This window comes from Anomaloglossus baeobatrachus, chromosome 2 (assembly GCF_048569485.1).
Source record: "Anomaloglossus baeobatrachus isolate aAnoBae1 chromosome 2, aAnoBae1.hap1, whole genome shotgun sequence".
In the NCBI taxonomy this organism is placed as follows: Eukaryota; Metazoa; Chordata; class Amphibia; order Anura; family Aromobatidae; genus Anomaloglossus; species Anomaloglossus baeobatrachus.
The window spans coordinates 562,608,443-562,624,701 of record NC_134354.1 but is presented as its reverse complement, the minus strand read 5'-3'; the positions used below and the strand labels follow the sequence as shown (position 1 = coordinate 562,624,701).

The 16,259-nt window shown below is 41.2% G+C and overlaps 1 protein-coding gene across 4 annotated transcripts in view; it reads left to right on the top strand.

Moving 5' to 3' along the window:
* NALCN (sodium leak channel, non-selective) overlaps positions 1–16,259 on the top strand; it is a 1,011,261-nt gene that overhangs the window by 763,067 nt on the left and 231,935 nt on the right. For all 4 annotated transcript variants that reach the window (XM_075336708.1, XM_075336707.1, XM_075336706.1 and 1 more), the window contains one exon: positions 12,668–12,809. In XM_075336708.1, coding sequence (XP_075192823.1) covers positions 12,668–12,809 — 142 coding nt within the window. The remainder of the gene's footprint in view (positions 1–12,667; positions 12,810–16,259) is intronic.

Sequence of the window (16,259 nt, the reverse complement as noted above, 5' to 3'; positions counted from 1 at the left end):
TGGGACAACACTGAAGATATGACACTTTGAAATAATATAAAGTAGTCAGTGTACAGCTTGTATAAGTGTAAATTTGGTGTGCCCTCTAAATAACTCAACACACAGCCATTAATGTCTAAACCGCTGGCAACAACAGTGAGTAAACCTCTAAGTGAAAATGGCCAAATTTTGCCAAAAGTGTCATTTTTTTGTGTATCCACCATTATTTTCAAGCACTGCACTTAGTTCTCTGGGGCATGGCGTTCACTAGAGCTTCTTGGGAACCATTGGAATCCTCTTCCACTTCCTCCATGATGACATTACGGAGCTGCTGAATGTTAGAGACCTTGCGCTCGTCCACCTTCCGGTTGAGGATGCCCCAAAGATTTCCAATAGGGTTTAAGTCTGGAGACATGTTTGGCCAGTCCAGTAACTTTAACCTCAGTTTCTTTAGCAAGGCAGTGGTCATCTTGGAGGTGTGTTTGAGGTATTTATATTGGAATACTGCCCTGTAGTCCAGTTTCTGAAGGTAGGGAATTCTGCTCTACTTTAGTATGTCACAGTACATGTTAGCATACATGATTCCCTCAATGAACTGTAGCTCCCTAGAGCTGGTAGCACTCATGCAGCCCAAATCATGACACTCCCACCACCATGCTTGACTGAAGGCAAGACACACTTATCTTTGTACTTCTCATCTTATTGCCACCACTCACGCTTGACAACATTTGAACCAATTAAGTTTATATTGGTCTCATCAGACCACAGGTATGGTTCCAGTAACCCATGTCCTTAGTCTTCTTGTCTTCAGAAAACTGTTTGCTTTCTTGTACATCATCTTTAGAAGAGGCTTCATTCTGGGATGACAGCCATGCAGACCAATTTGATGCAGTTTGTGGCGTTTGGTCTGACCACTGACAGGCTGACCCACTACCCCTTTAGCCACTGCAGCAATGCTTCCAGGAATCATATGTCTATTTTGAAAACACAACCTCTTGATATGACGATGAGCACATGCACTCAGCTTCTTTGGTCAACCATGACGAGACCTGTTCTGAGTGGAACCTGACTTGTAAACTTCTGTATGGTTTTGGCCACTGTGCTGCAGCTCAGTTTCAGGGTGTTTGCAATCTTCCTATAGCCTAGACCACCGTTATGTAGAGCAACAATTCTTTTTTTCAGATCCTCAGAGAATTCTTTGCCATGAGGTGCAATACTGAACATCCAGTGACCGGTATGAGAGCGTGCATGAGTGATAACAACAAATTACCACACCCATTCCCCATTCACACCTGTGACTTTGTAACACTAAGGAGTCACATGACACCAGGGAGTGAACATGGCTAATTGCACACAATTGGTCATTTTCACTTAGGGGTGTACTAGCTTTTTTTGACAGCGATTTTGACATTTGAGTTATTTAGAGAGCACACCAAATTTACACTATTATATAAGCTGTATACTGATTACTTTACATTGCATCAAACTATCATATCTTCAGTGATGTCCCATGAAAATATATAATAAAATGTTTACCAAAATGTAAGAGGTGTACTCACTTTTGTGATACTGTATAAATCCCTTTAAAGTCAGCTCAAACTTTAAGTCCCTACAATAAAGGTTTTGTAAATTTAACTGATAAAAAATGAAGAACTAACTGCTAAACTTTTAACCCTTCTAACTATATAACAAAAAAAGTTTTTTCAAAAACAATTCTTTTATGTTACGGCATAAAAATTAAAAGTTCAAAAACGAAATTTTACTAAATTAGGCAAATTTTAGATACAGTTAGGTCCAGAAATATTTGGACAGTTACACAATTTTCGCGAGTTGGGCTCTGCATGCCACCACATTGGATTTGAAATGAAACCTCTACAACAGAATTCAAGTGCAAATTGTAACGTTTAATTTGAAGGTTTGAACAAAAATATCTGATAGAAATTGTAGGAATTGTACACATTTCTTTACAAACACACCACATTTTAGGAGGTCAAAAGTAATTGGACAAATAAACCAAACCCAAACAAAATATTTTTATTTTCAATATTTTGTTGCGAATCCTTTGGAGGCAATCACTGCCTTAAGTCTGGAACCCATGGACATCACCAAACGCTGGGTTTCCTCCTTCTTAATGCTTTGCCAGGCCTTTACAGCCGCAGCCTTCAGGTCATGCTTGTTTGTGGGTCTTTCCGTCTTAAGTCTGGATTTGAGCAAGTGAAATGCATGCTCAATTGGGTTAAGATCTGGTGATTGACTTGGCCATTGCAGAATGTGCCACTTTTTTGCACTCTTGAACTCCTGGGTAGCTTTGGCTGTATGCTTGGGGTCATTGTCCATCTGTACTATGAAGCGCCGTCCGATCAACTCTGCGGCATTTGGCTGAATCTGGGCTGAAAGTATATCCCGGTACACTTCAGAATTCATCTGGCTACTCTTGTCTGCTGTTATGTCATCAATAAACACAAGTGACCCAGTACCATTGAAAGCCATGCATGCCCATGCCATCACGTTGCCTCCACCATGTTTTACAGAGGATGTGGTGTGCCTTGGATCATGTGCCGTTCCCTTTCTTCTCCAAACTTTTTTCTTCCCATCATTCTGGTACACGTTGATCTTTGTCTCATCTGTCCATAGAATACTTTTCCAGAACTGAGCTGGCTTCATGAGGTGTTTTTCAGCAAATTTAACTCTGGCCTGTCTATTTTTGGAATTGATGAATGGTTTGCATCTAGATGTGAACCCTTTGTATTTACTTTTATGGAGTCTTCTCTTTACTGTTGACTTAGAGACAGATACACCTACTTCACTGAGAGTGTTCTGGACTTCAGTTGATGTTGTGAACGGGTTCTTCTTCACCAAAGAAAGTATGCGGCGATCATCCACCACTGTTGTCATCCGTGGACGCCCAGGCCTTTTTGAGTTCCCAAGCTCACCAGTCAATTCCTTTTTTCTCAGAATGTACCCGACTGTTGATTTTGCTACTCCAAGCATGTCTGCTATCTCTCTGATGGATTTTTTCTTTTTTTTCAGCCTCAGGATGTTCTGCTTCACCTCAATTGAGAGTTCCTTAGACCGCATGTTGTCTGGTCACAGCAACAGCTTCCAAATGCAAAACCACACACCTGTAATCAACCCCAGACCTTTTAACTACTTCATTGATTACAGGTTAACGAGGGAGATGCCTTCAGAGTTAATTGCAGCCCTTAGAGTCCCTTGTCCAATTACTTTTGGTCCCTTGAAAAAGAGGAGGCTATGCATTACAGAGCTATGATTCCTAAACCCTTTCTCCGATTTGGATGTGAAAACTCTCATATTGCAGCTGGGAGTGTGCACTTTCAGCCCATATTATATATATAATTGTATTTCTGAACATGTTTTTGTAAACAGCTAAAATAACAAAACTTGTGTCACTGTCCAAATATTTCTGGACCTAACTGTTTTTTCATAAACAAGAATCATATTGACCTTACGTTTAAGCTGTGCCTTTGATTGTTAATGTGTTAAATCCTGCTGTCAAACTCTGACAACGGGATTTAACATGCACCAGCATTGGGGACGCACCATTTTAAACGCCTATTGGCACACCAGTGATGTGATCGTGGGTCATCAATTGGGTGCTATGACAGCAGGGGGTCTGCTGAAGACCTCCATGCATGCCATAGCAACGCTTAACTGAAACCCGGCATGTGGCTAAGCTTTAGAGGAGACTGTGATTTCTACTCTATGTAGCTATGGCATTGTTATATATAGCACAAATGATCAGACGATCGCAGATTATAGTCCCATGAGGGGACTATTTAAAATGGTAAAAAGTAAAAAAAAAATGAAAAAACATGAAAAAAACATAGACGTTCAAATCGGCCCTCTTTATCCCATTAAAAATAAAGATAATAAAACAGTACACATGTAGTATTGCCGAGTTCAGAAAAGTCCCATTTCTCAAAATATAAAAATAATTAACCCGATTGGTAAACACCACCATAAAAAAATTTATTGAAGAACAGCAAAATTAAGTTTTTTGGGTTGCTGCAGTACCATGAAAAATGCTGTAACAAGCAGTCAAAACATCACATTGTCGCTCCCCACAAAAAAAAGAAGCCATCACACGGCTCCATTGCCAAACTGAACTATATCTAAAGTCCGGCTGAATCCGCAGATCCCGAACTTCAACAAGTCCGCTCATCTCTATTTACAGGCTTAATTTTACCACAAAATGTACAGCGTAAAAACAATTACCCCAAAAAATGTTAGAATTGTGTGTGGGGGGGTGGTTCGTAATTTCTCCCCATGTGGAACTTTTTCCCTGTTTTTCAGTACACTGTGTGGCACAGTGAATGGTGTCATTCAAAAGTACAGCTTCTCCAGCAAAGAAAAATCCCTCATATATCTATGCGGACAGAAAAATAGCAAAAAAAGCTTAAGGCTCTGGGATTAAGCGGAGGAAAAACTAAAACTCAAAAACAGAAATTGCCCCCATTGTGAAAGGGTTAGGCTATATGCACACATTGCAGATTTGGTTGCAAGCAATCTGCACCCAAATCTGCTTGTTCTCTCAATAAAAAAAACATGCATATTTGTCGCAATTTACCAAGATTTTTAATTTATTTTTTTTCATTGCTTTCAATGGTGAAAATGCAGGGAAAAACATAGAAAGAATTTACATTCTGATGATTTTTTTTGGCAATATAATCTGCAAGGAAAAAATTCTGAACGTGTGTTCAGCACTTCAGAATTCTCATAAACTTTGCTGGCATCAGGATTTCCTTGCAGATTTCTGAAAATCTGCAAGAAAAACACCACAAAAAAAGGTGGCAAAAAGGCTGTGTGCACATGTCGCATTTAAGGGACTTTGTCAGCACTGAATGACTGTACACACCAAGAACAGGCACTCAATATATCATGGCACTGCCAAACATTTAAATACATCTTCCCACCTGCTTGTTTTCCATCTATCTTCACCTTTCTCGATCTCTATGAAGTCAAAGCTGTCAGTTAAAGAAGAGGGAGCGATGGAGATAAAGGGAAAACAAGCAATTGAGAAGACGCACTTAAATGTTTGGCCCCGCCAAGAGTGCACCGAGTGCCATTAGTTGGTTTGGACAGTCTTTCTGTGCTAATAGAGTCACTTTAAACATGTGTGATTCAATATCGACTCTCAAACATCGTTCTCCAAGCGATTAGTAAACAGTTGTTCAACCACCAACCCACCACTATATAATGTGTATGGCCACCTTAAAACTATACTAGTTTGCCTAATATTTGCCATAGTTACTCAAATAACAATATTCTAGTAAGTGACACTGGAGGTTATGGATACTAGAACAATAATGCACATTTTATAATAGTGTATGAATTGATGTAACCTTTATGTCCCTTGAAGAACCAGAGATATTTCACACATTATTATTAGCATGTTTGTTTTCAGAGTTCTGTTTTATGTGATAAATGATACTTGTTTGACACTTATTTGTTATATGTCTCAAAACAGAGGATTTTAATGTCTTTCAAAGTGCCACAAATGTCTTTTTTTATTTTACAGTTGTGTGCCTGCACATTAAGACACAATTTGCTTCCAAAATGTTTCAACCTTCAGTAAAAATGTCATTTTGAAAGTGACAGCTTATTATTAAATATTGTCTTGTACTCTCTCCAGGGAGATCTGGTCCTGTAAAAAATAGAAAAACTCCTTTAGTTCAACAATCTGTAGTCCAGAAATGTCAGTGTTCCAATATACATTTGCCTATTAATTCTGTGTATGACGAATCCTACAAACAAAGGTAACAATTGGGCAGAGATATCAAGTTATCAAGATATCTCACAAAAAATTATAGTAGCTTAGTCTATGATGATTGTTTTATTTCAGGGCTCGTGACTGGATACATTATTCTAGCCTTTAAAGCATACCTTTCCTTTCACACAAAACCAATAGAAAAGCATGGTCTTGTAGCCCTCATCTCCTACACAAAAGTTTAAAACTGGTTTAGTGCATACACCGGTTTAATATGTTCATGCTCTCCAGTTCTATTACTTGCGATCCACATGTTTGAGTGGGAGATTCCTCTTCATCAGCAATCTGCCAATATTATAATCATTGTCATCTTCTTTCCTTCATTTTCTAGCATCCAATGTTCCTGCTATTGTTCAATGACTTGTCTGACTTATTCTTAACCTCTTAACACTAGAAGTCCCAGAGAGGGGTCATTTAACATTTCTACCTTTGGAACCCAGTCGAATGACCTGAAGGATTTTAGTTAACATCCTATAATCACCGTCTTTTGTTCTGTAATTAAGGCCATTACTGTCGCACCACAGGAGGTTGTTGTTTTCCATTGAGTTTAGCCATTTAGTTTCTAGTTAGTTCTATTCAGTTTGGACTAAGGGTCATTTGACCCTATTTCGGGAATTCAGGGGGAGCTCGAAATTTCTGGGACTTCTAGTGTTAAAGGTTAATAGGTTAACCTCTTAATAGCGCCACTCTCCATCAATCCTCATAGTCACCATTTACTGGGCAATTCCAAACTTCCAAAGCTATGGCACACTATGGATGAACTGAGGAAGTTTGGAATTGCCCAGTAAATGGTGACTGTGTGGATTGGTGGAGAGTGGCACTATTTTCATGCGCAAGGGTTCTTGCTTCCCTGATGAATCTACCCAGAAGAAACGCGTCGGGAGCGTCTTAGTCATCTGTAATATCGTGCCTTCACCGAGACTCCATGATTTTTAGTAGTACTACTTTGATCAGTGCTGCTTACTTGGGTGAGAGCGTTCCTTTATTAAGATGGTTGGTTTGCTGTAATAAGCATTATGAGGAAAAAGGTTGCTCTCCTCAATGTATATATATATGATATACTGTCCCTACATTTAGTATACATTTACCTTTACGGACGGTTCCCATGGGTTAATGGAACTTTATGAACACTATATTATCTACCTTATCAGTAGGGTGTTGGTCCATAAATAGGATATTAAACTCTGTCTGGGTCGAGTTCTGACTAGTGTGGTGTGTGTATTGATACCATACTAGATATACATTTACCTGTATGGGTGGTGCCCCCGTGGATTTATGAATATTTAATAATAGGGATGATCGAATACCAAAATATCCGACTTCGCAAATATCCGCCGAATAGGTCACCGCTATTCGACTATTCGCGGATATTCGCGCAATGTAAGTCTATGGGAAACCAGAATAATTTCACATTGGACCTAACGGCGAGCTGTGGTCACTAAGGAAAAAGGCCGAAATGGATGGGAAAAGGCAGAAACTCTCTCTCTTCAGCGTGGACTATATATGTATCATTCTCGGAAGCTGCGGCAATGTGTATTTATATGACGCTGTGCGGCCAAGCCAATCACAGTAACACCACAACAAAGATGGCTGCGGCATTACTGTGAGAGCAAGCAACATCAGATGTGTTCATTGGCTGGAAAACAGGCGCCAGGAAGTCAGAAATGAAAATGAAAGTATCGGAGCGGATGTTGTTTTATTCATCGGATACCGAATGGCGCGAATAGCCTGTTATCCGTCGGGTACCGAATAGTGGCGAATACGTTCGCTCATCCCTATTTAATAACAATATAAACTTAACAACCTGAGGACTAGAGTGTTGATCCATGAATAAGATATTAAACTCTGTGGGGTAAAGTCCAGAATATTGTGGTCTTCTCTCTTTTATTGTGCCACAAGCACCTTTCTGGACCCTTTTTGAGCTTTGTGGTCCAGACTTGGTGCTCTATGTTCGCTTATGTGCAGTTTTTAAAAATTGACCTAGGTCAATTTTAGTGATAAATTTATTAAAAGTTATTTTTTAGGACTTTTTCTTTCTGTTTATACCTGTTGTTATATTTGACTTACTCTACCCAGGTATTTTTCTGGAACTACTGTTCCACAACTAGTGGTATTGTAGGATCCAAAGAAATACAGCAGTGACCTGAAGTAAACCAAAGGTCTCAAGTACAGTTAGCAATAATGAGCAATTCCTTATGTAGAAAAAAACAACAATTTTTTGAATACAACAATTCCAAATAATAGTGCACTGGTAACCAACCAAGTTATCATGTAGCATTTATGTTCATAGCCCTAATATCAGTATGGCTAGATGAGGCATGGTGTGGCAATAAAATACATTTTAGACATCTCCCGCCCACTGTGCTTCTTGTCTCCACAGCGTAAACTGACCTGCAGCTCGGCTTTCCGTACTGCAGCATGTCAATTTATGCTCCGGTGACGAGCGTGTTCTCCATGGAAAGAATAGAGCTACAGTCCACAGCAGCCTGAATCGAGGATATGGACCGCTGTGTCCTCCCATGGACAACACTCGCATCTCCGCAGGAGGGTTGACTCTGTGTCCTATCCTAATTGTCGCCAGGTTGTGGGTACATAACATAAAAGGTGATAAATTTGGTGCTACATTTTTATGAAGTACCTGTCGATTCGAAATGCTCACTATACCCCTGAATAAAATACTTGAGGGGTCTAGTTTCCAAAATGGGGTCACTTATGTGCGGTTTCTGTTGTATAGGTACCTTAGGGGCCCTGCAAATGAGACATGGTGGCTGCAACTTATTTCAGCTTTTCCAAAATTCAATTGATGCTCCTTCCATTCCGAGCCCTGCCGTTTGTCCAAATAGGTTTCTGACCGCCCATGGGGTTTTCCTGCGCTTATAACAAATTGGGTAACAAACTATGGGGTCCACTTTTTGGTGCTGCCTCTTGAAAAAGTGACAGATTGGTGCTAAAGCAACATGTTTGTGAAAAAAAAATAAAATTTTCAATGGCGGCCTAATGTTATCAAATACTGTGAAGTACCTGTGGGTTCAAAATTCTCACTATACTCCTAGATAAAATCCTTGAAGGGCATACTTTCTAAAATGGGGTCACTTGTGGGGAGTTTCTGCTCTTTAGCTACTAAATAGTATTCCTTCTGTTTCGAACCCTCCCCTTCCAGCACTCTCAGAAGAAACAATAAATGGGTAACAAATTTTGGGGTCCATTTTGTTGTGTTATTTCTGCTAAAAGTGAATAAATTGGGGTTAGAGCAACATTTTTAGGTAAAATGTTAATTTTTGTTTTTTTCCATTCCATATCACTTTAGTTCCTGTGAAGCACCTCAAGGGTTAATAAACTTTTTTTATGTAATTTTGAGTATTTTCAGGGGTGCAGTTTTTAGAATGGTGTCACTTTTGGGTATTTTCTGTCACCTAGGCCCCTCAGTCACTTCGCATGTCATGTTGTCCCTAAAAAAATGGATTTGTAAATTTTGTTGAAAAAATGAGTAATTGCTGATGAATTTTTAACGCTTTTAACTTCCTAACCCCAAAAAATTTTGTTTAAAAAATTGTGCTGATGTAAAGTAGAGATCTGGGAAATTTTATTGATTAACTATTTTGTGTGCTATAACTCTCTAGTTTAATTAAGGGCATAAAAATTTTGAAAATTTTGAAAATTGCAACATTTTCATCAAATTTCAGATTTTTTCACAAATACAAGCAAAAAATATCATCCTAAATTTACCACTATCATGAAGTCATCAAGTCATGAATAAAAACAATCTCAGAACTACTGGGATCCGTTCAAGTGTTCCAGAGTTATTAACTCATATAGTGACAGTCGCCAGATTTCTAAAATTTGGCCTGATCATTAAGGTCAAAATTGGCTTCGTCCTTAAGGCATTAAGGTGTTACCATTTTCTTGATTAGGCATGTACACTGTGAAGGACAGCTGCAAAAATGACATCTATCCATCGTCTCGTAACCAGCTTCACCATCTAGAGCAGGGGTGGGGAACCTCCGGCCTGCGGGCCGTATACGGCCCGCCATGCCCTTTTATGCGCCCCCCGGGCAGATTCCCGGGGGCGGCAGTGTTCGAGCCGCCACCGCCATCTTGTGGGCCGCCTGCCCTTTAATCCGCACATGTGCTGTTGTGCTTTCCAATGTGTTCTCCCGCTGGACAGTGCCAGCGAGAGAGGACTTACTTTGTGGGCAGGTTTAGTGCTCTGCGTTGCCCGCCCTCTGCCCTCTGAGCTGCGTTCCCACCCCCCGGCCCTCTGAGCTGCATTCCCGCCCCCCGGCCCTCTGAGCTGCGTTCCCGCCCCACGGCTCTCGGAGCTGCGTTCCCGCCCCCCGGCTCTCGGAGCTGCGTTCCCGCCCCCCGGTTCTCGGAGCTGCGTTCCCTCCCCCCGGCTCTCGGAGCTGCGTTCCCGCCCCCCGGCTCTCGGAGCTGCGTTCCCGCCCCCCGACCCTCTGAGCTGCGTTCCTGCCCCCCGGCTCTCGGAGCTGCGTGCCGCCCCCCGGCCCTCTGAGCTGCAGTGCTGCCCCCCGGCCCTCTGAGCTGCGTTGCCGCCCCCGGCCCTCTGAGCTGCGTTCCTGCCCTCTGAGCTGCGTGTGCAGTGCCTGCTCTCTGGTGCCTGCTCTCCGGTGCTGTGTGTCCAGCCCCAGCCCTCTGCTGCTGTGTGCCCTGTCCAATGCTTTGTGGCCCCCCTCCCCTCAGTGCTGTGTGCACCCCAATGCTGTGTATCACCCCAGGTTTGTGTGTCCCTCCTCCCCCCCACTGATGTCAGGGCTCCGCAAGTGATATCTGTGCCCCCCCAGTGGTGCCTGTGCCCCAGCCCCTCTTGTGTGGTGCTTGCGCCCCAGCCCCTCTTGTGTGGTGTCTGCGCACCAGCCCCTCTTGTGTGGTGTCTGCACCCCAGCCCCTCTTGTGTGGTGTCTGCACCCCAGCCCCTCTTGTGTGGTGCCTTGCGCCCCAGCCCCTCTTGTGTGGTGCCTGCGCCCCAGCCCCTCTCGTGGGGTGCCTTGCGCCCCAGCCCCTCTTGAGTGGTGTCTGTGCCCCAGCCCCTCTTGAGTGGTGTCTGTGCCCCAGCCCCTCTTGTGTGGTGCCTGCGCCCCAGCCCCTCTTGTGTGGTGCCTTGCGCCCCAGCCCCTCTTGTGTGGTGCCTTGCGCCCCAGCCCCTTTTGTGTGGTTCCTGCGCCCCAGCCCTTCTTGTGTGGTGTCTGCGCCCCAGCCCCTCTTGTGATGTGCATGTCCTCAGCGTCTCCTGTGACTTCTACATCACAGGAGGGGTGGGGGGCATATACATCACAGGAGGGGCTGGGGGCACATACATCACAAAAGGGGCTGGGGACATATACATCACAAGAGGAGCTGGGAGCACATACATCACAGGAAAGCTGGAGGCATATACATCACAGGAGGGACTGGAGGCATATACATGTCCCCAGCCCCTTGTGTGATGTATGTGCCCCCAGTGTCTCCTGTGATGTATATATAGCGTCTGTTATGTGATGTATATGATTTACCAATCTTATCACAAAGAGTTGACTGCGCTCCAGACCCAGACAAAAATGAAAAAGCAGCTGTGAGAAGAAACATGATTAGTATCACCAAACATCACAGCCGCACCAAAGAGAAGCAGCTCCGGTCGCCACAGTAGGGGGTAAGTTAATTAATTGTTTGACCAAATATAGCAGGGTCATTTTCACATTGATAATTTTGTGCGGCCCCCAAAGGTTGGTAGAAATTTCCAAATGGCCCCCGGCTGAAAAAAGGTTCCCCACTTCTGATCTAGAGTGACAGATTATACTTGACAACTTTGGGGTCATTTTTCAGAACAGAGGCATAGGCCCCTAAATCAACAAGACCACTAATTTTGATGAGGGTCGTGTTGATGAGGATCTTGTTGAAGCCAGACACTTCTAATTCATAGTGCATACCTTTTAGTGAATCAGGAGTGTCTGACAAGTCACATGTGCTTCGCCACAAATCTTACTTAAGTCATTGACTGGAGTAGAATTTCTGGCATAAGGAACAGCATAGCTCATCATGAATTAGATAAGCTGTGGCATCTGGGCCCTGACATGCCCCCATCCCACTCCAGCATTGCCAAAATATTTGTGACTTTTCAAATCAATTTACACCAGAATTCGGGCGAAATTGCTTTGATGAATCAGTGCTAAAATATTTGCTCCAAATACTTCCTTTCTGGGGAAAACACGTATTTAGATATTGTCATCTGCTAGCACTTTTTTTTATTGAAAGTTCTGAAATTTAAAAAAATGAAGTGGCGGTCAGGAACTAAAATCAGATTGAAGGCTTCACTTCTATGTTATTTTTTGCATTTTCCTGATGTCTTCTTAAAGTTACTCAATGGAAATCTTCATGATTTTTATCTAGTGGATACAAATCTCCAAGTGATGTGGTGATCATACTGATATGCTCATCCTTAGAAGACAGAGGTCTGATACACATACTGCATCTATGAGTCCTGCATCTCTTTAATCATCATGTCCTCTCACCTATACTAATGCATTTACAGCATGTTTTGTCAGTTTACACACTGCAAAAAATTCTCCATTGCTACTACAGGATACAACTGCTACATTTAAGTGATCAAAAAAAGCAGTATCTTATAATATTTTTCTAGAATGGAAGTCAATGGCACAACTCTATAGGCATCTTTTTGGATTCTGTTGTGGGTCATCAGTATTAAATCAGTAGGGGTCCAACACCTGCCACCTCCACCTATCAACTGCTCCAATGGAAGCCGGATGTGAAGATTGAGCATAAAAGCACTGTGCAGTTTCAATGTGTAACAGATTCTGACAAGTACCAGACAGTGTAACTATAGGTGATCAATAACATATGACTGGAGAAACCCTTTAATTTATTATTAATGTCTGTTCTCTTTAGGGAAAGTTTTATGAAGCAATTTATTGACCGTCAACAACAAGACACTAGTTGCCTTCTAAGAAGACTTCCATCAGCTTCCTCTTCTTCTTGTGATCACTCTAAGCGATCTGGGATTGAGGAAAATAAATACATTGATCAAAAGGTAAAAATACCTAATATATATATTGTACATACATAATACATATACACATGTATCAAAATATTTTCAGGGACTTTATCTATTTGAAAAAATAGTGTTAGTGGATGTATAAAATCTTTTGTCTTTGATATTCTTCCAGCCTTTAACAGAATTTGTTAATTTGGTGTTGTGTTTCTCCCCTGTCATTCATCCTAAAATGTTACAATAGATGAGATTGGGTATTGCCAGCCTTTGTCAAAAGGGTTTGTCCCTATACTGTCAGCTCAGAAGGAATATTGGAACAATGCAACTAAGTTCTAATAAAATATGTTCTAGGATTTTATATTATATGAAATACAAGTTTTTATACAGATGCTAGCATTTTTTTTATACAAAATTCTGAAAACCTTTTAAAAAATAAAATTAAACCAAGGAACTAAAATCAGATAGGTTGCTTCTGCTCCATTTTTTATATGTGCGTCTTTATTTACTGTAAAGTTTGTGAACCAAAAACCTAGAAATTTGAGAAGAGCAATTTTACTGTATATACAATGCTTTTGTCTGACTTGAGGTCTAGGTTTTTGTGGCAGCTGGTATTGACTTCTGCAATTGGCATATCTGTCATTTGTGGTGCTTACTTGGCCCATGATATCATGATAATTCACGAGTCCTAGTCACTAGGTCTTATACAAGTTAATAGCATGCATTGTACTATGATTTCATGGCGTCATTCGGCCTAGTATGCGGCATAGGCGCCCAGGTAACTGGTCCATGGATGCTAAATGCAGAATTGAAGACCAAGTGGGTTGAATGGACAAGGGCAGCATGAATTGAATTGCTCATTTTTATTTGAAACCTTTCATACACTGTAAAACCAGATCTGCCAAAGAGCAATAAGAAAACTTTCTGCCAAAGAGCAATAAGAAAACTTTCTGCCAAAAAGCAAAACTAGAGGAAAAAAAAGGTTTTGGTACCTGTAAATCAATAAAATATTTGCTTTAAAGACGCACACCCATCAAAGTTGTGATCCTCCTAATATATTGCAGTCATGATCGTATATAGCACTGTCTGCTTACAATTGCTCATTTTGTTTTTCTACCTAGTTAATTCTGTTTTCCATTAGGTCTATGATATCACATGATTAAAATTGGCTAGCTGAATTCTTCTACGTTCTATGTAGAAACAGGATTTTTTTTTTCCCTGCATGACTCATGAGTCGATACTGCAAAAGTCAAAGGCACGGGTGAGGAGAGAGCAACTGGGTCGGAGTTGAAAAGGGGGATAATTCATCAAGGGATAAAAGATTACTTGTTTCTACATAGAGCAGAGAAAAGAGAAGAATTTACTGGGTAAAAGTCAAAATTAACCATTTTAAAACACAATGTGCTATATGATATGATTGCAATATTTTTTAGAGGATAATACTTTGATGGAAGTGCCTCTATAAATTATTGATGCTGAATTGCAAACTGGCAAGTCTAAAGGCTGCTTTACATGGTATGACCGATTGTGCGATTTCACAATCGATCGTACCCGCCCCCGTCATTTTTGTGTCACGGGCAAATCACTGCCCGTGGTGCACAGTCGGTAACCCCCCGTCACACATACTTACCTCTCATGCGACCACGCTCTGGGCGGCGAACGTCCACTTCCTGGAGTGGGAGGGACGTTCGGCGTCACAGCGACGTCACACGGCCGCCGGCCAATAGAAGCGGAGGGGCAGAGATGAGCAGGATGTAAACATCCCGCCCACCTCCTTCCTTTCACATAGAGCCGGCGGCTGACGCGGGAGGCAGGTACACGATGTTCATCGCTCCCGTGGTGTCACACGGAGCGACGTGTAATGCCACGGGAACGATGAACAACCGGTGCCCGATTTCAGAACCGATATTATGGAACCTAGCGACCAGTACACGACTCACGATTTGTGAGCGATACTGCGTCGCTAGGAGGTGTCACACAGGCCGGCATCGCCAGCGATGCCGGATGTGCGTCACAAAAACCGTGACCCCGACGATCTATCGCACGATAGATTGTCTGGTGTAAAGCAGCCTTAACATACCAGATCCCTATTTTTTGTGGTAATCAATATTATATATTTAATGGATGCCCAACTTCGCTATGAGCAAAGACCTAAATAAAAATATCAATGTATATGCATATTTAAGACTTTGTAAACCTTTTGCCCCAAAATTTGTAAAATAAAAAAAGTTTTAAAATAACAGCTAATTATAGTATCATTTCTTCCATAAACCTTTTCTCAGCATCTGAAATCCTTCTATAATCACTTGGGATACTCTCTATAAGGCATTGTCAAACTTGATCCTTTAGGGATGTTCTTTCTCCTTGCAAAAAAAAAATCATTTACTGGTTTTCTCAGCGCATCTAATGTAATCACGTCAGCTTTTTAGCAATAATTTCCTTGACCTTGAAATTTAGAATAAAATGCTGTGAATATAAGCAGAACGGGCAAAAGTGGCATTATATAGCTTAATAGAGATGCATACTGGAAACAGAAACGTTTTCTATAGCCATGCATAATCTCAAGGGATTACTTTACTTGCCATCTTTTCAGAATCTTTCATTCATAGTCCTCGTAATGTGTAAATGGAAAATTATTATGTAGCGTGTCAGAGGAGATTACTCATCACATGCAGCCATTTCTTTGATAAGAAAGTAGTGTGTGGGAAGAATGTACAAGAATTGTTGGTAAAGAAAATTCTGGGAAGTGACTTCAAGACTAGAAATAATGAAAGCTATGAAATAACTGAAGAGGAATAAACAAAGTATCTTAACAATTATAAAATTGTAATTGAAAGGTGCAAAAATACTTTCCAATATTGAGAACATACATATACCTTCGGAAAAACTAAGGTTTATTTATATGTTCCAATCAGTAAATGAACAATATGAATTATTCCATTTGGACTAGTATAAAAAAAATAACAAGTGAATGAGTAAAAATTATATCAAATGACAAAATACCATTACTACAAATATATTATGTTTAAAAACAAACAGGAAATTAAAAAAATGACTTGGCCTATACATACTGTAGTTATTCCAGAATCAAGTGATGCCAATTTTATAAGGGTGTTGCCAAGTTAGGAAACTTTGTTACGTAAGATTAATGGGACTCCTGCCAATCACCTAAATAGAGATAGAAGCGCTATTGTTATTCCCCTACACAGTGGCGCTCCCTTTCACACACTTCTGTTCAGGAGGCTGTAGCAATGCGCCATTTACTTTTATAAGGACTCAGCATTTTGGGTCCTTAAAGTGTAACTGACATTTCAGGTGACTATGCTGCAACATGTCTGTGTCTCCAGTTTCTCAAACCTCCTTACCCTCCACTCTACATAGATTTCCATAGGCAGCACCTGTAATCTGATCCCTCAGTAAGCTGAAGGACTGTCTTAACTGAAGACACATTTTAGCAGCTAATTAAGACAATAGGAGTCTGATAAATGGGGA